General features: G+C 36.0%; 1 protein-coding gene across 2 annotated transcripts; it reads left to right on the top strand.

Moving 5' to 3' along the window:
- The first annotated feature begins 78 nt into the window (after positions 1-78).
- LOC125230009 (transmembrane protein 120 homolog) lies at positions 79-26,842 on the top strand. Of its 2 annotated transcripts, XM_048134919.1 has the most exons (8): positions 79-235; positions 1,061-1,179; positions 3,499-3,672; positions 6,815-6,907; positions 7,730-7,947; positions 8,477-8,700; positions 16,253-16,405; positions 26,632-26,842. In XM_048134919.1, the coding sequence occupies exons 1-8, from the start codon at positions 173-175 to the stop codon at positions 26,674-26,676; spliced, it is 1,089 nt and encodes a 362-aa protein (XP_047990876.1). In that variant the 5' UTR covers positions 79-172; the 3' UTR covers positions 26,677-26,842. The 2 variants fall into 2 exon arrangements, with proteins under 2 accessions (XP_047990876.1, XP_047990877.1); XM_048134920.1 differs by lacking the exons at positions 16,253-16,405; positions 26,632-26,842 and adding an exon at positions 10,977-11,097.
- Positions 26,843-26,882: the final 40 nt, after the last annotated feature.

The raw sequence follows: 26,882 nt of genomic DNA, 5'->3' as shown, positions 1-26,882 counted from the left end.
GTACAACACTATGTACCATAGACAACTCTAGTTATGTCACAAAACGTCAAACTGAATTAAACGTCATTTCTATTCGATCAGCGGTTGGAATGGTACCTATAGAACGCTTGATCGGAATTTCTCGAATTGTATGTGAATAATCATTTATCTAGTCTCTTTAAACAGTGTAATCATGGACGTAGAAGAGTGTTTGAAAGAATGGGAAGACCTAGTAACGGATTACAAACGTTTAGAGGTATTTATATGAACGTTTAAAATATGAAAACATAAATCGTATAGTATACTCTCCGGATGTTTGACTTGCTTTTCAATTTTCAAAGCAATTACATTAAGTTGTCGCAACTTGTTAGCTTAAGTGGGTGTGCTGTGGTATTACCGCAATACTTTCAATCACTATCAGTTTCTGATTTTGAAGTAATGCTTGATATCCATGCTTTAAATGGATGTCGTCGTAGAGAATTAATTTTTAAAGGCTTTTTGACCTCTACGTATATTTGAACACCAAACACACTTGCACATTACACTATACTTGCGAAATACAAAGGATCATGGGTTGGTTTGAATCATATACTGTTAAAACATTGTTTTAATGTTAACTTGTTTATTTTTTTTGTTTTTAACCTGCCTTGACCTTGGTGTTAAAACTATGAGATTTAAAATAGATATGCTTAACTTAATAGTTTAATATAATATAATGATGGAGTGGAGTGGAGATGGACCGGCCATATGCTCAGAAACAAGCAGGAAAAATGGAGCCAAATCATAACGGATTGGTACCCTAGAGGTTGTACTAGGGGCCAGAAATAACCCCGAATGAGATGGGAGGACGAACTGAAGCTTACAGTGGGCTCGAAGTGGAGAAGAGTGGCCCAGGATAGGCATCAATGGAAAGAGCTAGAGGAGGCCTTTGCCAAGCGGCACACTGAACTAAGAGACATTCTCTAATTCAGAAAAAAGGGGCTTAATAGATAGATAGATAGATAGAATATAATGATGTAACACAGTATTTGTAATTTTTATGTTTGTAGGCACCTATTATTCTATAACTCTGTTTTTTTAGGCGATCAACAAAGATTATGCAGCAAAATTAGAGGAAGTAGGTGAACTGCAGGCATCATGCATGAAGGAACTGAGCCACCAGAGATATCGCATGTCGGTTATCACAGGAGCGCTCAAAAGGTCAGATCTATCATTGCTAATGATAGTGATTTACAATAATGAGTTTATATTACTTGCTAACAAGATATTGTTTATGGATATGAGATATGTGTATTATAGTGTGTTGATAAAAATCTATTGATCCCCAGTATTCTCAATACTTAGTGGTGTGGTCAAAACATTTGAATTAACTTAGAATTTAATACAATCTTACTTTTATCATTGAATCAAACCCCTTATTTTTTTATTTATGTATAGATTTATTAACAGGATAAATAAATATGAAAGTAGCACGGTAAAAATCTATTTATTTTGAAATGTCTTTATACAAGTCACTAAAGTTTATTTTAATTTAATACACATTACTTATTATCTTTTGTGTTATCATTATCAGTTTAGTAACACTTAGTAGGTACTTTGTTAATGGGTATGGTAACTCTAATTTATGTAATTACCGAATATTATCTTTTATCAACTGTAAGATAAGTTCTAATTTTACAGTAAAACATTATCATATAGCAAGTATTAATAATGTTATGATCTAAAACTTTGTTGAAACATTAATGTAATAACAACATTTTGATTTACATATGACTATATTGAAGAAATAATATATTGTTATAGCTTGTTTTAGCTTGTTATATATAAATTGTTATAGCTTGTTTGCTTTAGTTAGATAGCCTTAATCACACCAGCGTAAGTCTGGTGTTAATAAATAGAATAGAATAGAATATTTGTTTATTTCATTCACCACAAAAAATGTAATTTACATTAATTTTATATTAGCTAAAACTAATCAAATACATAATTAAATTTGATTTGTGGTGAAGTCTGGTGCCCGAACTAGGATAAACCTGTGTGTCAGGTCACCAGGCCTCACACCCTCGTATGTCAGTATTTAGTTGGTAATTGCTTTTAAACACAGTGAGACACAATTTAAAACCTTGAATGGAGAAAAACGAGATCATCTGAGAGAAACATGCGTGGTGATATAAAAATAATCATATATTATCAAGCCAATAAGTGTATAAGTGAATATGTGTGTGTGCGTGCGTGCGTGCGTGCGTGCGTGCGTGCGTGCGTGCGTGCGTGCGTGCGTGCGTGCGTGCGTGCGTGCGTGCGTGCGTGCGTGCGTGCGTGCGTGCGTGCGTGCGTGCGTGCGTGCGTGCGTGCGTGCGTGCGTGCGTGCGTGCGTGCGTGCGTGCGTGCGTGCGTGCGTGCGTGCGTGCGTGCGTGCGTGCGTGCGTGTGTGTGTGTGTGTGTGTGTGTGTGTGTGTGTGTTTGCGAAATCCTGTGTGTGTTTATGCGTATAAGCTACGAGAAGAGTTTTTGAGATTTTATGAAATGGGGATCATTAGTTTTTCTGTAGTATCATAGTTAAGGGTGAGTAGCCACTCTATCAGCACTTTTTTGCAGGTCATTTTAGTAAGGGGGTATATAGACAGTACATTATTAACTCTGTTGTACAAGAAACCCCCAAGAAAACAGAAGAATCTATGGGCAAAGATTGTCTTAAATTTTTTAGACGGACATACTCTAGCATTACGTCGACTATTAATTGTAATTGTTAAGTCAAAAGGTAGTTTTGTATGTTTTTTTAACACAATATGCAAGATGAAGAGTTGCCTTACTGTCAATACTTTGCATTTTTTGTATAGGTCCTCTGTTGGGTACGTGAATGGAAGGAAGTTGCTAACCTTGAGAATTGCTCTTTGAGCTCTTATAATAAATAATCAGATATCAGTGATATCTTGGGCTAATTTTATGTTCTTGATAACTTGAAACAAATAACACTTAAAAGATCTGGTTTTTCTTTTCAAACGAAAACATCTGAAACTCGCATTTTGAATGTTATAGATAAATTTGAATGTTAATGTTATAGAAATATTTACTAAAAGTTTCTGAAACTTTAGATTGAAATTAAATTTTTGGTCCCATCCCAGGAATTAATTTATATGAGAAGTCCTGAGAATTACCTTATGTTATGGCACTGATTATATAAAAAAATGAAACATCAGTAATTGAATTTCCCTCACTGTTTCAGTTTCATCTTCGTTTAAATTATTCACCTGAGTGATTAACTTAATGTGATTAGGTTGCTGAACCATCCCCAAACTCCTTCTCAAAAAACTTTATTTTTAACATAACAAATTTTGAGTACTGGATATAAAGTGAAGAAATATTATTCTAAAGATTGTTTTACTCACTCTTCTAGTGCTCTATAGCTTTTTAATATAATGTAACCTATTTACTCCAATGTTCTTGTACACAACTCCTAAGTTTACTAGTTCATTTCTGAAATCACTGCCAAATCTTACCAATTAAATTCCCTGTCTCTAGGCTAGAAAAGAAAGGTGTAACAAAGGATGAGCGCGTGGCAACACTCGAGAAGGAAGTGATGAAGAGGAAAGCCATGCTGCATGAGATAGAGGCCACGCTGCCCAAACAGAACAGCTTGTATCTCCGGATCATACTAGGCAACGTCAATGTGTCTATTCTTAACAAAAATGACAAGTGAGTGTTTTTAATGCAACTAGTAAAATTTGACAGATAAGAATGTCTCATGTGTTTTGCATGAGATGCAACGCTGTAGTATCTCCGGATCATATATTTGAGCTTTCTATCAGATAAGGCTGAATTTCTATCAGATAAGGCTGAATGTGTGTAAGGAAAGCCATGCTGCATGAGATAGAGGTCACGCTGCCCATACAGAGCAGCTTCTATCTCCGGATCATACTGGGCAATGTCAATGTGTCTATTCTTAACAAAAATGACTTGAGTGTTTTTCATGTAAATTCAGTATACATGGGGCTTCTTATCAGAAGAGGGTGTTCCTCAGGGATAAGATTTTATTCCATCAGAATAGGGTTGGTTTATCCTCCATGGGCATAAGGTTTCTTTTTGCAAGGAGCAAAACAGCTTGTTTCAGCGGATTATGCTGAGCAATGTCAATGTGTGTTCTTACAAAAATTCGTAAGGAAAGCCATGCTGCATGAGATAGAAGTCACACTATCCAAGCAACACAGCTTATATCTTCAGATCGTTTGGGGCTGCCAGTATTATTGTGCCACCAACGCCAACTGTAGACTTTTTTGTTAAGTTTCCCTGTAAAGACACTACTAGTATTTTAAGATTAATCTCTCACAGTGAAACAGATTAATCAAACTTTTTAGTTAAAGTAAATAACATACACAAAATCTCAGGCAGGGAATTATACCTAACTCTGTATTACTACAAGCAAAAAGGGTTTTGCAGCTACTAATAACATGAGTCTAATCAAAGTCTCTGCTAGTAAATTGATAATAATAACGAACTACAACAAACTACCGAAGAAACAAGGGAACTTGAATATGATTACCCTTGGAATGACAGTCCAATAAATAAATAAGTAGGCAGGCACCTTGACCGTTATGTCGTGTGACTTAATTTTATTATACCTACTTTATACTATTTTGTAGTCAACGAGGAACCTATAGTTGCTATACCTACTGTTTTCAAAGGTATCAAAGTGAATGAATTTACAGCAGAAATTCTAATTCACTAAATCCACATTTATTGCTAGAAAGTTGCGATTGCCGTGGGAAACAAAAAGTAATAGGTAGACAAATCTGCAAAACATTTTTTTTTTAGTATGAATAGGTAGACGTTTGACCACGATCACACCTGATGGTAAGTGATGATGCAGTCTACGGTGGAGCACGCTTATCTATGAGATACCTATTTACTCTTGCTTTAAAGAGACCTGGATTGTACTCATGTGGAAACACAGACTCAGGCAGGGCATTCCACTCCTTGGCGGTTGGTTCCTAAGCTACCACATATGGCAATGAGAGTGTAGGTATGATGTATTTAGACAATTAGAACAGGTAAGGTACCTATCTGAGAAATATCACATAACGAGCCAATACCTCTTATTAACCGATTCGTTGCGTGCATTTTCGAAGACTGCGCTAAGGCGGCGAACAACTTGTCGATTTTAAAATAACACGCCTAGCGCGTCGTACGCCACACGCAAAAACCTTAATGACACGCCTCTCGTGTCATCCGCATAGAAAGGGTTGATTGTGCTAATTGTTTCGAACCGTCACGTCAAGGGCGTAAGAGCGCTAAGAGGTTCATGTCCTAATGCTATCATATGAAGCATATAAATGTATTTTTTCCTTTCTCTTGTAAATTATGAGTAATCCGTGTGGCACGAGCAAAGGACTTTGTTTTTGATGTAATTCTTTGTTTTACACACCGCACGTGCACGAGCACACACATTATAAGCAGGCAATAAAATAAAGTCCAAAGGGCCAGCTGGCATTGTTTATAAAACTATTGTTTTTTATCTAAACACAGACCACTACTAACCTACTTATAAGTACACCCTGTTTTTATTGAATTCCGTTAACTTTGAGGAAGTTTCATTACATCAAATACAATTAATTTCTCTAAGATACTAGCGTCTTAACTTTGGCGGTTACCGAGTTATTAAAAAAAATAAAGATAATTGCTGAACACGTGTCACAGCCTTTACCAATTCCTATTGTTATTTGTTTTAACATGTGCCGTCAATCACTTGACACTAACTTGAATCTTAAGGGTCTCTCACACTAATAAATTCATTTAAGTATTATGTATGAAAATGATGAATTTTTTTTTGTGCGAATTTAACTAAAAGTGATATTGTGGTTCCTGATAATGAACCTAACGACGTGTCGGAAAACAAAAAAAAACACGGTGTATAATTCTGTTATTCACATTACCCTACTTCCTTAATTATTCGTGTCAGGATACGAAAAGTATCTGTCACAAAAGTATCTGTCTAATATCTGTCACATCTGGTGATCATCATCATCTCGTGATAAACACATTATATGTACATACCAGTAGGCCTAGCACATGATGGCCGTGAGAGTATGTCGCCGCGAGATAGATCACACGTCTTCTTCTAACTGTATTAATGACAATATCTGGGCGACCGAGCTTCGCTCGGTTCTATTTTAATATATCACGTCTTTAGATAAAAAAAAAACTCTTATAAATACAAAAACAAAAAAAAAAGACAAAAAACAAAAACTTAATTTCTGACCGGGATTCGAAACCCTGACACCTACGATCTATCTGCGTACATTAGACCGACCTCGTGCGACTGAGCTAAGCGGAATCGATGCGCGCGCGGCGAAATTAAGGACCATATTTTACGTTTACAAATGCGAAAGAAAAACTCATGAAAACTCGAAAATTCGCGTTTTCCGGGATCTAAGGCTACGCTAGATCGATTTTTCACCCCCGAAAACCCCCACAAAACAAATTTCAGCGAAATCGTTAGAGCGGTTTCCGAGATCGTCGGTATATATAAATAAATAAATAAATAAATAAATAAATAAATAAATAAATATACAAGAATTGCTCGTTTAATAGTATAAGATAAGGACGGGTAGTCTATCTCGCGGCGACATACTCCCGCGGCAATCATGTGCTAGCCCTGCTGTTTATGTTTTAAGTCTTCTTATCCTTTTGTATTTCTGTATGTAATAGTTTATCACGAATACTTTTCTGATTCTGACTGATTTATCTCTCATAGGTCTATTCTGTACCTGTAGGTATGACTGGTGTGGTCGCCAAATATTGATATTGTGTTGATTATAATAACGTATTGTTTTATTTTCAGGTTCAAGTACAAAGATGAATACGAAAAGTTTAAACTCATCCTCAGTGTCATCGCATTCGTATTGGCAGTTATAAATCTTTATATCGACTTCAGGTAAGCAGATTCCCAGTATATTGCGTGAAATTTTATTCAGAATATAGACTATTTTCTTTAGTTAAACAAAACGAAGTACACAGGTACATGTACCGGTGGTTTTTTATGGTGATAAATTTTCATCAGATAAGGTTTTTAAATCATATTTGTTCAGACAGTTGCCAATGGTTCAATAAGTGGGTATTGTTTGTTTGCTATTGATAATTTAGGTATATAAACAATATTTATTGACATGGATTTACATATCTCCAACAACCTGTAATATACCATTATACTTTGTTTACTAATACTGCCTCAATGGCGTCGTCAGTTCTACAGATACGAGTAAAGTAGGGTACAGGGTACGCCAGGGTAATTATACTAATAATATATATCTAAGTAATGTACATAGGTACATTCCTAAGTCCAATATTTTTTAACTGTACATTTAGTCACGGCTCTATAAAACAATACGTGGAAAACAAACAATGACGAAATTATTACCTTAGAGGGGCATATGGCATGGAACTAGCGAGGTCATGCTCTCACCGCTATTTTGTGATGGCCATGACCAATTGCGTCATCAATGTCATCATTCAGTTGTTTTATGCTTTTATGGCTTCTACAAATAGGATGTCTTTCATCAAAAAATTGAAGGATTAGTAGATACGAGAGACAACTCTACTATACCCCACCCTCTATCTTGGTCCAGTCGCCTTAATGTAAGTAGTATAAGGGTAAAGTTCGGGAAATAAAAATATTTGTATTCATCAAGTTTAAGTGTTTAAAACTTTTTAACCAAACATCAAGTTTATTTTTAACGCTACGAAATCATTTTTACAGGCCACTCCAACTGATCCTAATATTCCTCCTCGTCTGGTACTACTGCACGCTGACCATCCGCGAGAGCATACTCAAGGTCAACGGCTCAAGAATCAAGGGCTGGTGGCGGCTACACCACTTCATCTCCACAGTGGTAGCAGGCATCCTTCTTATATGGCCGCAGAACTTGCCTTGGAGCGAGTTCCGGCCTACCTTCATGTGGTTCATCGCCTATATCAGTAAGTTGAACTCAATATCAAAGGTTGCTGGTGGCGCAGGCGGTCGAATACATAGTCGTGGAAAATTCTCTCACCAAATTCCAGGGACGAATTGAAGAACTCATAAACCTTAGTGAAATGACAATTGACTACTTGAAGAGTGCATACATAAATGGATCTAGATTAACATTTATTATTTAAGGAAATATGTAATTTAAATTCAGTAAGACGCAAAAAACACCATACGGTAAATAAGCAGAAAGGACATATTTATTATATATTTTTGTAAAAGAAAAAATGTAGCATTAACTATTGAAGACCTGCATTGCTTCGTAGTGATTCAAATTAAGAAAGTCACTGAAAAACTTTAAGAATTCAATAAAGAAGGCTCTAAACAGATAATTAAACATTTCAAAGATTTGTAAAATTCTCCTTTTATTCATTTAACTAACAACCGCAATTAGCCAGAATAACGCATGTAGCCCTAGTGATGCATTTACCACGGTTGACTAAAACCCTGAAATTCAACACATCTCAATCTCCCTTCCAGGCGTAGTCCAATACATGCAGTTCCGCTACCAAAGCGGCGTGCTATACCGGCTGAAGGCACTCGGCGCGCGGCACAACATGGACATCACCATCGAGGGCTTCCACTCGTGGATGTGGCGCGGGCTCTCCTACCTGCTGCCCTTCCTGTTCGGCGGCTACGTGTTCCAGCTCTACATCGCGTACACGCTCTACCAGCTGAGTTACCATCCTGAGGCCAGTTGGCAGGTATGTTGGATGTTCAGGCTCGACGCTGATAAGACCGCGTTCGTTAAAATAAATGTATAGCGGTCGTATCAACGTCGAGCTTGCTCTAATTTTTTTTCATTACATTTTATGATGTGAATATAATTGTGCGCTTAACTTCAAACTCCAAGTAATCCTACAGTTCTATTTTGGTATTAAAAAATGTAATTTATACCCATGTATTGGGTTGCTAAGAAAGTAATGAGCGAATCATAACCAATATTGTAATTTTTATTAAATTTATTATTTTAATCATTTATCAAAAATATAACGGCCTTCGTTATCAGTACTACTTGTCTCCATCGTTCTGGTAAAGAATGAATAGCATCGGCAAAGAAGTTCTTAGGTTTAGATTCAAAAAACTCAGCTATGTACTGTCGTAGATGGGCTTGATCATCGAACTTTTTTTCATTCAAGGCATTGCTTAGCGATCTGAACAATGCGTAATCCGTAGGTGCCAAGTCTGGAGAGTACGGTGGATGAGGTATCACTTTCCAACCTAGCTCCAATAGCTTTAGCCGAGTCACTTTTGCAATGTGTGGGCGAGCATTGTCGTGTAAGAAAAAAACTTTAGCATGCTGTGGACGATTCTGACAGATTTTTTGCTTTAAATTTTCAAGCTGATTACAGTATACTGATGCGGTAACAGTCATTCCACTTGGTAGGAGTTCCCAGTGAATAATACGATGAATATCCCACCAAACGGACAGCATAACTTTTTTCGGGTGAGGCTCTGTTTTTAGTGCCTCTATTCCTTTTTCGTTTGGAGCTAGCCTCTGACGTTTGCGTGTGTGATTTATATAAAGGACCCATTTTTCATCTCCAGTGATAAGATGGTCCAACAAGTTGAATGTGCGGCGAAAAGACAGAAGTTGTATGCAGATATCGGCACGGCCGTTTAGTTGATGTCTATCAAGTTCGTGCGGTATCCAAACACTGTATTTGTAGTTTTTTCCCAACTCGTGTAAATGTGTTTCTATGGTGACATGAGAGCAGCCTAACTCGGTAGCAAGAGTACGACTCGTTAGCCTCGGATCTCCTACAATTAAGGTTTTTAATTTGGCTACATCAATCTTCACCGGTCGACCAGACTTAGGTTGATCTGATAATGAAAAGTCGCCACTACGAAACCGCTGGAACCATCGTTTCGCCGTGGCCTCAGACACAACTTCAGGAGCAACACGCTGACATATATTACGCACTGCTTCGGCGGCTGAATGGCCAGACTGAAATTCATATAGTAAGCAATGCCTTACATGCACTTTTAATTCGTCCATTTTCTTCCTTATATTAGCTCGGCGACAGCTAGTGAATGACTGACGAGAAACTGTGCGACTCGCCCTTTATATACTTTCGACCATAGAAGATTCTAGAACTCTCTCAAAAATTTTATGTGGAATTCAATCGATCGCTCATTACTTTCTTACCAACCCAATAGATAGTCCCTAAGTTGGTCTTCTTCTCTTCTTTAAATCCAGAGGGTTCTGCTGGGGTGTAGGGCTCGAATCATATTTCTCCATTTACTCCGGTCTTTGGTCTAAGTTGGTAGATTAGATTTATCCGATTTGAAGTTAAGCATCTCAATTACTCTCGTATTTGTCATACTGATTCCATAATGTTCCATTAAATTTTAATAGATTAACCTCAATAAAGGTCGGTTTTTCTTACAGCAAAATGTTTAGTTTAGTGCCCATTAAATTTCTTTCCTTATAAACATTTGTGACAATCGATTGAAATGACCGTCGATTTTTCTCAGAAATTTCTGCTTAAAATCGCCGTCAATAGAAATTGTCAACAATGTAAACAAACCATTCTATAAAATATCAATATTCTAGCACAATTTTATTACTTTAAAGGTTGAGGATCATAATGTGACATGAATTGATTAAATAACACGGATTTAGCCAGTATCTGATGAGTTAGAATGGAAATTAAAGACATTTTGACTACAAGGTTTGTTTACATTGTTCACAAATTCTATTGACGGCGACTTTACAAGTTTACGGAAGTCGACAACAAACGATGTTTTCATTCGAAATAGTGGGCCAATACTTTGAAACATAAGAATGTGTGAAACAAAATTTCAGTATGTCGAGACCGGACTTTTAAACATTTGATTGACAGAGTTATGGTCTGAACTTATTTCCACCAGTTTCAAAACCTTTATTGAGGGTTAATTACCCATTTGTAACCACTTCACACCGGTTACACCATACCACCCCAAATATAAAGCTTGTTTCCCACCGAACCGACAACAGGTGCCCGCGTTAAGTATGTCGTTCCTGCTGACGGGCATCGGCAACACGGCCACGATGCTGAGGGTCATTCCGCAGAAGTTCAACGAGCAGGTAGACGCTGACCAGTGAAGCTTCCAGCACGTATGTTAGCAAGTGTCACTCTGTAACTGGTTGTTCTCACGACAAACGTTTTTTGCGGGTACGGTTTTCTAATAGATACCTTTACTAGTGCAAATATCGACTAAAAGTCGTTTGGTAACTGTAGCTGCTACCATCAGTCACTTTTATTATACGTAAGTGTCAATTGAAAAATATCAATCATGTGAGTATATACGTTCAAGTGTAAAATTATGGGTGTACAAAATTTGCTCAAAAATAGGTCCCATAGCTCTTAATTCGTGGATATAAGAGTCTATACCTACCTCTTAATTCGTGCATATAGATATGTTTGAACGTGGAGATATTTTTGAACAAATGTCGCACCCCCTTGTTTTGACGCTTGACTGTACCATTCACATGGGCCGGGAGTGTAATGCTACAGTGCCCACGATACCCGCAAAAACCGGGATGTTGTGGGAGAGGGCACCAAGGCGGTCTTCGCATTGGATGCGGATGATTGCATATTCTCGCTGACACATCCGAGAGACGTGCGTATTCGCATCCAGGCTTCTACAAACTTGGACAATCTCTTGCGATTTGCATTCATTATTTTCGCTTAAGTCGCAAGCCTTTTAAATTTTATAGAAGCCATCAATGTGATAGCCGCGTAAGGTCCGATATCAATAAACTATCGTAGACGTACGAATCTGGACGTTCATAATAATTAAAATGTTGAATCAACTTACATACGACGCTCGTAAGTTTCAGTTAATTTTGCTTAATTTTATCCTCCTAGATCTCTGGCAAATTTTTGTGCTTTTGAATTAAGAACTTTGTTTTATTCTTGTAAAAGTTCAAACCTTATGTACCTACTCGTACGAGGGCACCAGGACCCAGGAGTTTAACTGGAACGTGAAAACTTCTCTTTCGCACGTTTACGATAGTTTTTTTGTGTATGATGATATTACAGCAACGTCGTTCATTAACTGAGCTAAAATAATCGTTAATACTTGTGTACTAAAAATAACATGTTTGAAAATGGCGATGCTCAAGTGTCATCCATGAAACGGTCGTAATAATAATAACATATTTGAGTGGCAAGGTGACTAGAAAATTTAGAATAGTCGTGCGGACCAACCAACTCCTTTGTAGTGAATGTTAAACAAATAATACAGTGCTACACAATGATATGTAAATTTAATTTTCATACGACACGTTACAGTTACAGCCTGACCAGAAATATAAGACTACGCGCCATGTTGCGGAATTTCACTAGAACTATTTTCTTCATACTAAACTGAACTGTCATCCCATACATCAGAATAACAGCGCCCTCCTGACAATAGTCATATATTTCTGATCACGCTTTAAGTATGTTCGACACTTTGTGGACCTGACTGATATGAATTTCTTAACAAAATCTCAATTATATTTGTGTAGCGTTGTAAATCTTATGGAAGTAGTTTCAATGTGTAGTTACACAATTTGTAAGGACTTTTATCACCAATTATTGAATTAGTAGATAATGCTTAAATGAATGTATAAATGTATTTTATTTTGTGATTATAGTTTATACATATATACAAGTATGGTACTGCCATAAAAAGTGGGTCACCCTCACTTATACCAGCGACCTAAGTTTCATAGTTATGGTAGCTGATTTTGAGAGGTTGAGCCAACTTTAGGTAACCTAATTAACCCTAGTTACTTTGCATATGGTAATTTATTTAGTTATTTAGTTTAGCGCACTTTGGGGGCCTCGGTTATCTAAGTCAGAATATGTGGCGTTGCATGCCTAAAAGCTCCTTATGCTTCATTTGACATAAGGACGAATTTCTGTTGAATGTGAGACTAAAACTTATTGTATTTGAAGCACAAGGTCCCTTCTATGTGGAAAACCATATAAAATTGTACATTACGATACAAGTGGTTCATTATATGCCAGGTCGAAACTTCGGAGGCTCATCTGTACTGAAAAACGTCGTACGATACACGTGCGAAAAGGAAATTCGTAACTCGTGTCGATTTAAAACACTCCCTTCGGTCGTGTTTTAATTTATCGCCACTTGTTTCGAACTTCCTTTTTTACGCACTTGTATCGTAATGTACTATTTCGAACCGTATACGAAAGTAATACGGTTGTCATTGCACTACACTCGTAACGTGCTTTATCTTACAAGTTTAGCATAAGTATAACAATTTCATCATTTTTAGTTTATAGAAAATTTTTACAGCCTGTCAAAAAAAGTAGACATTAAAAAGTGGCAATATCGTACTATCGTGGTTTTCAAATCAGTACAAGTGTAAGTAAACGGGACGACACTACAATGTCGCCACTTTTTAATTTCATCTCTTTTTTGCCCAGCTGTATTGTAGTTGATTGGGTCAAGTAGTCATTTAATATAATAGAAACCACAGAGTTGACAGGCAAACAGAGGTCTCCTAACGCAAAAACGGTGGAAGTCCCTCACTACCTAGGGAAGTGTCTTTTTTTGGGTTCCGTGCCAAAAAGGTACAAAATGAACCCTCATTATGCAAATCTGTTTGTCTATCTGCCTGTCGCCGAGGACAGTCTGCCCGGACGCCCGCTTAGCTAACCTTTTTGAGAAGCTATCGTGTCATCAATTGTTTTTACTCAAGTTCCGTTTTTTTTTCTTAACTCATCCCTGAACAGTAAGCATGTCGCGAAAAAAATGGACCTTTTCCCCTTGCAACTCTGTGGTAGAATGGTAGAAACAAATGTTACATTATATGTACTACTTTTTCCTTCTAACACGCGCTGCGCGGCGCGTTGCGTGGCGTACGTATTGAGTTGAGTTGTGGATATTTCTGTAAATGTTAGCCTAAGAGGCCTAATTTATAATAATGTTCAATGGGATTCAATTTTACGCTTACTTTTAAGAATCCTGTCTAGTCCCGAATTACACGAGTTTGATGCATTTTTGTATATAGTTGGAATGGAAATCATCGATATATTTATATTCATTATTAATAAGCGATGATTTAATATTTTAGCTGTTCAACCTAATAGCATACATCGCATTTGTTTTTTATTGTGTATACCAAATATTAATTTGAATTCTAAGAATTTGCGCACATTTCAATAATACAAAAAGGTTTTGGTTGTGAAAAAAAGTCCAAGAGAAACCCGAGGGTTAAGGTTCGAAAACATCTTATAAATATGGAATGATCTGATTCGTAACATCGAATATATTCGTGCCAAAAAATTTAGATCAATGAAGTAGAAAGTATTTATGTATTTGTAGAACTAGAATGTCTGTGTCAATGCAACTTGCATGAGTGGTTTTATTTATTTGTCGCATGTGGTAGATGAAGATATAATAGATTGTATGTAAAATTACTGTGCTACCTTCCAAACATATTAATATATTAGACTTGTCTGAACTAACGCTAGTAAACACAATACAAAACCATCATACGAGTATGTAAGTCAAGGTTCATTATTTATTAAATGCCCTTTTTTAGGGTTCCGTAGTCAACTAGGAACCCTTATAGTTTCGCCATGTCTGTCTGTCCGTCCATCCGTCCGTCCGTCCGTTCGTCCGTCCGTCCGTCCGTCCGTCCGTCCGCGGATAATCTCAGTAACCGTTAGCACTAGAAGGCTGAAATTTGGTACCAATATGTATATCAATCACGCCAACAAAGTGTTTTATTAGGGTACCCCCCCTATATGTAAAGTGGGGGCTGATATTTTTTTTCATTCCAACCCCAACGTGTGACATATTGTTGGATAGGTATTTAAAAATGAATAAGGGTTTACGAAGATCGTTTTTTGATGATATTAATATTTTCGGAAATAATCGCTCCTAAAGGAAAAAAGTGCGCCCCCCTCTAAGTTTTGAACCATATGTTTAAAAAATATGAAAAAAATCACAAAAGTAGAACTTTATAAGGACTTTCTAGGAAAATTGTTTTGAACTTGATAGGTTCAGTAGTTTTTGAGAAAAATACGGAAAACTACGGAACCCTACACTGAGCGTGGCCCGACACGCTCTTGGCCGGTTTTTCTTTTATGAAACGAATTGTAGATTTGTATTAGTTTTTAGCACGCAGAATTTATAGTTGGAGACATTAATTAACAAGTTCGTCCATTGTGTCCAAACTAACATTTTACAACGACAAGCGGCGCCACTATAACGCTGTCACATAAATTACATACCTACGTTTTTTTCGAATATTTTATTTTGCAGTAACTTTGCAGCGATGTCTAGCAAAAATGTTTGCTTTTGATCGATAACGAGCCTAGACATTTATGTTTCATCTCATAAAGGCAGCGCTGTGACCCCATAATCTCTTATAATTTATGAAATTTTGATTCCCCACTTTCCGAACCGAAAGGAACTAAGTCTCAAGTGTATACTGGAACTAGGAACCCCATTATACTTGTCAATTAAAACTAATTGCAAACAGAACATAATTTGTGGATTACATTAAATTTCTAATAGCCTTTTGAAAAGTATATGTTTGGGAAATCATGAAAAAATAAGTGACTAACGTGCACAGTATTAGTAAATTGATTTGGTTATTTGATTTCAATGTAATGTGAAACAGATCTGAAGGCATTGATGGATAGTCATAAAATTCTTATTTATTTACTTTACAAATATTTTTAGTTCAATGGAGGATAGTCATAAAATTCTTATTTATTTACTTTACAAATATTTTTAGTTCAATGGAGTGTAAGTTCAATATATTTTTTATCCACGAGTTTAGCTTTACTTTTACTATTAATTCATTGTCATCGTTAGGACAGATCGTCCATTAAATATGTGTAATTATGAAATTAGTGTAAGTTAATGTAATTTATTATTAAGTTAAATTATTTAATTTAGTGTACTTACTTTGTTAATCTCAATTTGCTGTATCGCAACCTACAATAACCATGTGTAAAATTGGTCTAAATTAAAATGTACATCATATAGGTATTTAGATAGGTACCTATGTATGTTGAACTATAATAACAGATGATCTATCAAAGATAGCAGTAGACTATTGGGCTTTTGGCGTTTAACACATATAACGTGTAGGTACCCAACACAAAATATTCTAACTTTATGTAAAAAATATCCTTATTTTTAATTCCTTGATTTGTATTTTTTTTTTCGATGTTATGTAATAAATTTGTTTTCAGTTGTACGCTTGTATTATGATTTATTTATGTTTGCGACGTTCGGCAGGTGCCTTACCTCGCGGCCATGTTTCTAGTGTTGCATGCTGGCAACATGTACACGATTCTGCGCATTATGCGGAAGAAAACTCAGAGCGGCTTGAAACTGCGGTACAAACTTCGCGCGATCGCGTACCGCCTGTCTAATGAGCTTACCATATTGGTATGTTACAGCCATACTACTTGATCATATCATAAAACTTTCATATCTTTACAAGCCTTTCTGCCTGTGAGGCTGAATAGAGTTGATATAACCTATCATCGGACATGAAGTAGTCAAGGTATAGAAAACAAATGTCTTGTTAAATGTCACATGTGTGTTGGCACTTGGCACTTTATCTTATATGCAAAGATAATCGATTTAACTAACAGTGAAAAAAGTTATACAACAAGAAACAGTTTAAATTCTGCAAAGACTAATAAAATTGCCTGATGCAAAATTAAGACTAACATTGAAAATATTGAAATTAGATTCTTAGAGATAAACAGAGCAGATTTTAAACCAGAATTTTGAATGTGATGCGATTCCCTTATATACATGCTCTGAAGGATCAATAATTATTTTTTGGTATTTAGATGTTTTAGATTACACTGAGACTTGGCATCGGATAAATGAAGGACGAGGAATTCATTTTTGGAACAAAAAAAATGTATTTTAGAACAAAAATACGAAATAAAATGGGAAAATCTGAAAACGAGATTTTTTTTAATACATATTATTGCACATTTTATGAAAACTGTAATGGTTTTTTCTAAATAAAAAATAATATTGAATAGCTACATTTATCTAGTTTTAGAAAATGTATAATTTGTTATAGAAATATATTATAGGACGAGTGATAAAAAATAATTTACATCGCCCGATAGGGTGATTTGAATGCTCATTTCAATAAGTTTTGTCAATGATTTCAGGTATAATCACTATTTTTAACACACGAAAGCCGTAATCATTGTAGTTTATGGCTATTTTAGTGATTAATGAACTTAAAATAAAATAAAATACAATTTTTTTTTTAAATATTAAAAATGTGATTATTTTTTTTCCATTATCCTATTTGGTTCTTTCTACACAATATATATCTAAAAGCAATAAATATCAATAAAAAGCCACATTTATGCAGTTTATAAAAATATATAGTTTGTTATATAAATATATTACGAAACGCGAGATAAAAAATAATGAAAATGAAAATTTTAATGTACGGGTCAGCTTGCATTATTCGATGAGGTGAGGTAAAGGTACTACCCGCTATGCAGTGGAGTTCGTCTAGTAATACAGAAATATACTTATTCTAATAACGTTTACACATGTAGGTATATCACGACCCAGTACAGAAAATTGTAAAAGTCCTATAATATATTGTAGTTTATTTTGATTGTAAAATAAAATTGCATGTGACTTAAATATTGCAAAAAAAATGTCTTAATCACGTTCTCCTCTCCTAAAGCAGTTCTGCATGCATAGGCTTGAAGATTTTTTAGTTTACTAGCAGAATTTAGTTACTTCCTTTGGGCCCCCTTAAATCGGTTTTACCCATCCATAAAACATAAAATAAAAATCGTCATATTCTTCCTTTCAGTATCAATGATAGTTAGTTATTGCGCAATAGTGCCATAAAAAATAAACTAGATTCGTATTAGCATTAAACATTAATGATTTTTGAACTAAGACATTGCTTTTGTACAAAGGAGAACCTCAAAAAATGGTCTGACTAGACGAAAAATGTGTATCGGGGCTAGTACTCAAGGCTCTCAAAAAGTGTAGCTATTTTGAGTTATTCAAATAAAACAACATGAATAGTCTGAATTTAATTATGTATATATCACAACATCCACTGCATAAGCACATCAGCTCCGAACATTTAATTTAAAAAGTATTTTTTTACGATTGCACCTTACGCGGCACTGTTTTTTACACCTGCATCCGACAATTTCGAGGCATGTTTCTGCAGCAACAGGCAACGTTGCGGGCAAGTAGGCTCCCAAATCCCAATTGTTACAGACTTTCGTCCAGCCACAAGTAGCAAATAATGGCAAATTTTGAATTGGGTTTAGTTGACCCCATAAATGGACACCTTGATATACCTATAACCCTTACAAAAATGGTGCAAGGCAGCTTTTGTCGGTGAAATGCTGTTAATTTGTCGGTCTTTTTTGGTTAATAACTATTTTTGGCACTCGTTAACCAAAGTACAGGAAGCAGATCTGGAATAATAAATATGTCAAGTAAGAATTATCCATAAATTATGCAAATCATATAGATAACTACTATTTCACAAGATGTATTAGGATCAGATGTATATATCTGACCTATCATATCAATCGATCATTTCATGTAATATAAATAGTTAAATTCAGACTATATAGGAGTATGTTGTTTAATTTGAAGTACTCTAAATAACTACACTTTTTGAGAGCTTTGAGTACCTTTACCTCACCTCATCGATTCATACAAGCTGACCCGTACCGTACATCAAGATCGCCCTGCCACGTCACTTTCATTATTTTGTATCTCGCGTTTCGTAATATATTTATATAACAAACTATATATTTTTATAAACTACATAAATGTGGCTTTTCATTCATATTTATTGCTTTTAGATATATATTGTATAGAAAGAACATAATAGGATAATGTTATAAAAAAGTTATCACAATTTTTTTTTTGTATTTGTATTTTTTTATTTTAAGTACATTAATCACTAAAATAGCCATAAAATACAATGATTACGGCTTTCGTGTGTTAAAAATAGTGATTATACCTGAAATCATTGACAAAACTTATTGAAATGAGCATTCAAATCACCCTATCGGGCGATGTAAATTATTTTTTATCACTCGTCGTATAATATATTTCTATAACAAATTATACATTTTATAAAACTAGATAAATGTAGCTATTCAATATTATTTTTTATTTAAAAAAAACCATTACAGTTTTCATAAAATGTGCAATAATATGTATAAAAAAATCTCGTTTTCCGATTTTCCCATTTTATTTTGTATTTTTGTTCTAAAATACATCTTTTTTGTTCCAAAAATGAATTCCTCGTCCTTTATTTATCCGAAAATGATATATCGCATGCCCTATTTTGTATAGTTTTACATTAATGCACCATGGTTTTGTCAATGGACGATGATATTTTATCACAACTCTAGCCTCAGAGCAATATTACATACACACCAGACTATACAGAACTGGGTTATGCATTCATTGGGAACGTCTTTCAGGTGGATTGTCTCTTGTGATTGTCCAATCAAAATAATCTGCTAATGAAAAGCATTAGTTACGCTAAACGGGTTGCTTTGTTCTTGTCCGATTACTTACTATCTAATCTAGAATTTACAATACCAGGTGAAAAGGTATGCTATTAAGTCGTCGAGTGGTTTAAAAAATAATAATTTGATAGCAAAAATGTCTGTTTTTGTTCCACATTTACAAATGGGATACCTACATACATCAAAATTTTAAGAATTCTTGGTATTTGGATTTGTTTGGTAAGTAAATGTTTAAATAAAATCTCGGTTTTCAATTCCGGACGCTTATGGTGTGTAGGTGTTGGCATGATTGTTTTTGACGTGATAACGTCTAATAACTCGTTACTACGGGCAGCATGCACGAAAAAGATGACGTCATTGTCCCGTTTCGCAATATAGTTTTTGCGCCATCTATTGGCGCGCGTTGGAACTAAGTGGCTGATCGATGCGCTCGGTATGGTTATAGCGTGTGGCCTGAGTAAAGCACCACAGCTGGGACAGATGGCGCGCCCGTGTGTTGTTCTCGTTAAGCTGAGTTTAGACCAGCAAGTTATTGCTGCAAGTTTTGAGACGCAACTATAGGTAAGAGTGAGTGGCAAATATCTGCATCTCTTTCTAGCATATACTTCTGTCTCAAAACTTGCAGCAGCGCCGCAGAGATGGGCAAATCGTAATCGATTCCGGATTACACGATTACTTGATTTTACTTTGTAATCCACTACTGGGTGTCAGATTACTTGTAATGTAATCAAGTGAAACGGTAAATTACCATTACATATAAAGGAATCACTAATCATCTATACAATAATTACTATTACCAATAATTCGGAATCATAGTCGATTCAAAATAACTGAAATTATTGACTTGATTACTTTCAGATTACAAATATGTAGTACCTCAGATTGCTGACTGTCACTTTGACACAAAAGTCATCATGGGTGTCGTAAAATAGGTTTTAGGGGGTGCTGATTCCAAAATTTTTTTTTTTTTTTTTTTTGTTAGGATTGGCTTTTGCTGCCAGGGCACTTTGCCAATGTCAAGTGAGTAGGGTGATTTCAGGAGTGCACCTAAAAATTTAACCCCAAATTTTGAATCAAAAGTAATAAGTTGCATACTTGGTACATAATATTATGAACATAATAAACATATACAACTAGGTATATACGCAATATTTACAAACTGATATTATTTTTTTCAAGAAAATGTGCTATCATTTTTAATACTTTGGGATCTGAGCTAGCTAAAAGAGATTTTATATTACAAGGAAGAGGGACTTTCAATTTAAGTAAGAGATCGTATAAGCAAAAACGGTTCGATGGGCATTCAAAAAATATATGTTCGATTGTGCCCACGCCATAACCACATTGGCATTCTGGGGTAGCTTTTTTCTTTATCTTGTATAGGAATTCTGGAGAACAGACATGACCCAGTCTAAGGCGAATCAGGCAGCTCGTTACCTTCTTATTAAATTTAAATTTAAAGAACCAAGGTTTGGGGTAAATTTTTTGCTGAATTTGAAAGAACTGTAATTTATTATTAGTAATCCAAAGATCTGACCAATCAGAGTTCAGCTTTGTCGAGGAAATCACATCCAAGTCCTTACTAAAACATTGATAGAAACACCTACTACCAGTTACAGTTGCCTCTTTTGCAGCTTTATCAGCCAATTCATTACCATGAATGCCTTTGTGGCTTGGGATCCATGATAACTGAACGTCTAAATTTAATAGGTGACAAGTAAAGAGGGATTCTTTGATTAAGCAAATTATAGGGGTTTTCGCACAATTTTTGATAGAATTACAGGTGATAGCCTGGATTGAACTTAAGCTATCGGAGAAGATTACAGATTTAGACAGTTTGTGTTCCATAATGTATCTGGTTGCTTTCAAAATGGCTACGCATTCCCCAGTGAAAATAGAGCAAACTGAAGGAAGTTGAAATTTGTGGACTGATTCGAGGTTATCATGAATGAAAGCACAGCCAACAGAGCTATTGACAGATTTAGAAGCATCTGAGAAAAATAAATCCCATTCCTTCCATTTGTCTCTTATTGCAATCAGGAATTTTTCATTTATGCTATTTGAACTTCGCGTAACGCCGATTTTGACAGATTTTTGTTCGAACATTAAGGCAGCATAAGGAACAGTATAAATGGGTATTTTTGGAAATTTAGCTATGGGGACGTTGATATCATATAATCTGTTTAGACTGGTATAAAGGTTTGGTTTTTGTTTTCTAAGCCAGAAAGCGTTTACTTCAATATGGGCCTGCAAAATTTGGAGTTTTGGAAAAATGGGATGATTTTCTAATTGAGAAGAGCGGAGTAGGTATCTGTCAGCCAAATATTGGCGACGGAAATTTAGAGGAGGGTCAGCACACTCCGCCTGGAGTGCTCTAACAGGGGAAGATCTCATAGCCCCTGTTACTATTCTGAGGGCTTTTGCCTGGATAGCATCTAATTTTTTAAGATCTTTTTTGCGACATGGTTCTATTATTATGGAACCAAAGTCCATGAGTGATCTTATTAAGGCATTATAAAGCAATTTTTGGGTGTAAGGATGAGCTCCCCACCAACAGCCAGAGAGAGCACGAATGATATTTAGGTTTTTTTCACACTTCCCAATTGTATTATCGACATGTTGTGTAAACGTTAATTTTGAATCAAATGATACACCTAGAAATTTTACAATGTTATGGACTGGGATGTTTTGAGAACGAAATGAAACATTGACTGGTGGATGATTCTTGCTTCTTGAGAAAACTAGAGCAGAACTCTTAGATGGGGATAGGTCAAGACCATGAGTATCTAGCCATAAACCTAGAGATTCCAGAGAATTATTTACATAACGGGTCGCATCTACGATGTTCTTATGGACCGAATAGATTGCAATATCATCCGCATATTGTAGGATATTGCAATGGTTATTAATGGATTGTTCCAAGTCCGACGTATATATACTGTATAGCAATGGACTTAAAACCGAGCCCTGTGGTAGGCCCCTCCAGAGAAACTTTGGATTGTTCTGCATGTTAGGTACTCTTAAAGAAATATTTCTGCCCGATAAGAGATTATTAATAAAAAGCACAACTTTCTCTGGAATTTTCATAGAACGCAGTTTCCTGCAGAGAACCGGGAGTAAAACATTGTCATATGCTGCTGCTACGTCGAGAAAGGCAGCAACGACGGATTGTTTTTGAGAAAATGCTATTCTGACATCTGTTGATAATAGAGCATGGCTGTCAGTAACACTTCTACCTTTTCTAAATCCGAATTGGGTCTCAGCGAGAAACCCCGAATTCTCAACAAACCACTCTAACCTATTTTTAAGCATATGCTCAACTATCTTGCACAGAACTGACGACAGAGCAATTGGGCGGTAAGAATTGTAATGCTCGGGATCTTTACCCGGCTTTAAAATAGGAAGAATGATTTGATGCTTCCACGATTCAGGGATATTACCAGACTCGAAGATTCTATTAATGAGATTTAAATAAAAATCATGACAAAATGGGCCCGCTTTTTTCAAAAAAGAGTACATGATCCCATCGGCACCAGGAGACGAGTCCGTTACTGCAACAAGCGTCGTTTTGAGTTCATCTAAACTAAAATCCTTCTCTAATAAATTATCAGATTTGTTAAAAGAGTAAGATACTGGGATATCGGACTCGTTAGGAACAGCAGGAGGGGCTAGTTTATCTAAAAAATCGTTTACCCAGTTGAAAGACGACCCAGAGGCGGACACAGGAGCAACGCCTCTACGAAACCTTCGTATATTCCTCCATACAAATGTAGAGGGAGTGGAGGGCGAAATAGATTCACAGAAAGTGTTCCATCCATCAGTTTTCTTAGTTGAAAGGATTTTACGACATTTTGCTCTAATTTTTTTAAACTTTATGTAATTTTCTATAGTTATATTTTTATTATATTCCAATTCGGCCTCGTTTCGTTCTTTAACTGCTGCAGAACACTCAGAGTCCCACCATGGTTGCGAGGGCTTGTTATTACGGCGAATAAAGGGTTTTTTCAGAGGGAATGTTTCCTCTGCTGAGATTCCAAAATTAATGACCAATTTGGAATCTGACATTGCTGACTGTCACTTTGACACAAAAGTCGTCATGGGTGTCGTAAAATAGGTTTTAGGGGGTGCTGATTCCAAAATGAATGACCAATGTGGAATCTGACATTGCTGACTGTCACTTTGACACAAAAGTCGTCATGGGTGTCGTAAAATAGGTTTTAGGGAGTGCTGATTCCAAAATTAATGAACAATGTGGAATCTGACATTGCTGACTGTCACTTTGACACAAAAGTCGTCACGGGTGTCGTAAAATAGGTTTTAAGGGGTGCTGATTCCAAAATTAATGACCAATTTGGAATCTGACATTGCTGACTGTCACTTTGACACAAAAGTCGTCATGGGTATCGTAAAATAGGTTTTAGGGGGTGCTGATTCCAAAATGAATGACCAATGTGGAATCTGACATTGCTGATTGTCACTTTGACACAAAAGTCGTCATGGGTGTCGTAAAATAGGTTTTAGGGGGTGCTGATTACAAAATTAATGACCAATGTGGAATCTGACATTGCTGACTGTCACTTTGACACAAAAGTCGTCATGGGTGTCGTAAAATAGGTTTTAGGGAGTGCTGATTCCAAAATTAATGAACAATGTGGAATCTGACATTGCTGACTGTCACTTTGACACAAAAGTCGTCATGGGTGTCGTAAAATAGGTTTTAGGGGGTGCTGATTCCAAAATTAATAACCAATTTGGAATCTGACATTGCTGACTGTCACTTTGACACAAAAGTCGTCACGGGTGTCGTAAAATGGGTTTTAGAGGGTGTCCAAAATTAATGAACAATGTGGAATCTGACATTGCTGACTGTCACTTTGACACAAAAGTCATCATGGGTGTCGTAAAATAGGTTTTAGGAGGTGCTGATTCCAAAATTAATGACCAATGTGGAATCTGACATTGCTGACTGTCACTTTGACACAAAAGTCGGTATGGTTGTAGCGTGTGGCCTGAGTAAAGCACCACAGCTGCGACAGATGGCGCGCCCGTGTTTATTATTTTTGAGTGTTTGTAATTTAAAAACATGAAAGATTGCATTAAAATAAGCATCTTTTATAGAATGAAGTTGTTTGAAAAACCTACTTATTTAGGAGTTAGAGCAGTACGAAGTTGCGAATTTTCCCATAGTATTTACTAAGGCGCCAGAGATTTTTTTTACCAATATAACCAATGTTAATATTGATAAATCATATAGAACACGTTTAAATAAGGATGTTTTGTTATATAAACTTTTTCTTCTCCATTAATATTTACTGAGATATTAGGGTTCTAAGATTAGTAAATGGCACTAGCACTTTAATAAAATTAACGCGTGTCTCGCAAACGGTCTAGGATACAAAATGACGACTTTTATATAGGTATAAGTTAGGTTCGTTAGGTATCTTCAAACGGCCGAAGGCTCCTATTCTGTGCAGTTTCTGTAATAAGCGGGGCTCCGTCGATATCGCTTTCTGTCTCTGGCGCCTTAGTAATGCTACGGGAAAATTTTGCAACTTTGCACCACTCTAACTCCTAAATTAGTAGGTTTTAAAAAAACTTTAATTTATAAAAGATGCTTATTTTAATGCATTCTTTCTAATAAGAACAAAACACTATGCTAGAAAGAGTGCAGAGGAAGTTCTGTAGGCACATTTACATACGACTGTACGGATATTACCCATATATGTATCCATCTCTATTCGTAACAGGAATGGTTGGTCTTCAAACTCTAGAAACCAGATGGAAACTGCTGCATATTATGCATTACCGCCAACTGTTTCACCATAGAGTAGATGACGCATCCGTGCTTGAGAGAATGGGGCTGCAAGTGCCAAGAGCGAATGTGGTGGTTGGCATGCCGGGCGCGGTGCCGGCGCGGCGGCGGCGGCGCCTGTTCGCGGCGGCCGGCGCCCCGCTCGAGCCCGAGCTGCTCTTAACCGCATCATGTTGGAGACAGACGATATTGACATATTTGCTGATAGTGTTGGTGTGTTTTACAGAAAACTCTTAAGGTTCATAGACTCTACACTCCTTAGGTGATTAATGTAATAACCATAGTTTAACTTTTAAGTGTGTTTGCTTTTATTTATGTCAATTTAACATGTACATAATTATATTACCACATAAGTGCTTTGGTAAAATACTGTTAACTTTTGTGTATTTTTAATAAATAAATAAAGAAACGTGAAAAAAGTCCCAGAATCGGGCCCCTTTTGCTATACTCTGACCGCCCCTGTCTATACTACTGTAATGTTTGACGTTATCACGTTAAACTACCGTCCGTAAACCGACTTTACAGACAAACAATTTTTTGTTTAATTTTATTTGATGAGTTCATTTATTTAGAAAATACCTATTGGGAGTGCACAACCTTACCTTATCCTCCTGAGTCCCGGGCCAATTTTTCCGATTTTGAATTTGGAACTTTCTTTTATTTGTTTAATAGTTCAAAACTTGACTCAGGAGGTTATGAAATTTGACTTGTAAACTCAAAAATACGATATATGATATCTCTTCACATTAAATATAAAATGAATTTAGTGATACAACAAAGTCAATCAGACATACATATCCAAGATTCACTTGTTTACGATGTACAAAACAGCTGAAAAAGATGGCGTTATACAGGTCGATTCACGAAAGCTGGCACGAATGAAATGAACGAAACTTTGATTGTGTGAGTGACACCTGTATTGGTATACAGTCGTAACTGTCAAGAGCCACCATTTTATTGGTTAATCTGTCACACACATGCATATTTTCATTCAAACATTCGTTCCATTCGTGCCAGCTCTTGTGAATTGACCTGTACCTAAGTACTGTATTTTTTTGTGGTAGTTGAACTATGAAAAGTCATTTTATACAACGAGTGAATACAACCGTACAGCGCCATCTGAAATTGGGATATAAGCATGCTCCGTTAATGATGTAGGTACCTACATCACTACAAAGGCATTAGGCAGGTAATCATTGCTTGGGATGGACATATGTTCTGCACTGTTTTGTTTTAGCCCCTAAGTACCGTCGGCGTCTATATCATCATAAGAATCATTTGTTTTTCGTTAATTACAGGAACAAAAGTGGCGACCGAATAAAACGGAACAAAAGACAGATTGAGACCTTGAGATTATTTACAGGAGCCATACTAAGTATATCTTTTGTATTAGGAACAATGAATACCATTTATATTTTCATATTATCCTGGTGATTGATATTATATAAAGATGATGTTATAATTATATATAATAATATCTTTATGATGTAAATACAATTATATTCAATATTTTATGTGATTTTATTTCCTTAGGAGCAAATGAAACAAT

This window comes from Leguminivora glycinivorella, chromosome 10 (genome assembly GCF_023078275.1).
Source record: "Leguminivora glycinivorella isolate SPB_JAAS2020 chromosome 10, LegGlyc_1.1, whole genome shotgun sequence".
Classification (NCBI taxonomy): Eukaryota; Metazoa; Arthropoda; class Insecta; order Lepidoptera; family Tortricidae; genus Leguminivora; species Leguminivora glycinivorella.
The sequence above is the reverse complement of the archived record's forward strand: the minus strand, read 5'-3'. Positions and strand labels throughout refer to the sequence as shown.

Excerpts from the sequence above, each read along its gene's own strand:
- LOC125230009 (XM_048134919.1), top strand. The coding sequence starts at position 173 with ATGGACGTAGAAGAGTGTTTGAAAGAATGGGAAGACCTAGTAACGGAT. Across the intron at positions 236-1,060 it reads CGGATTACAAACGTTTAGAG|GCGATCAACAAAGATTATGC; the intron begins GTATTTATATGA and ends CTGTTTTTTTAG. Across the intron at positions 8,701-16,252 it reads ATCCTGAGGCCAGTTGGCAG|GTGCCTTACCTCGCGGCCAT; the intron begins GTATGTTGGATG and ends GACGTTCGGCAG.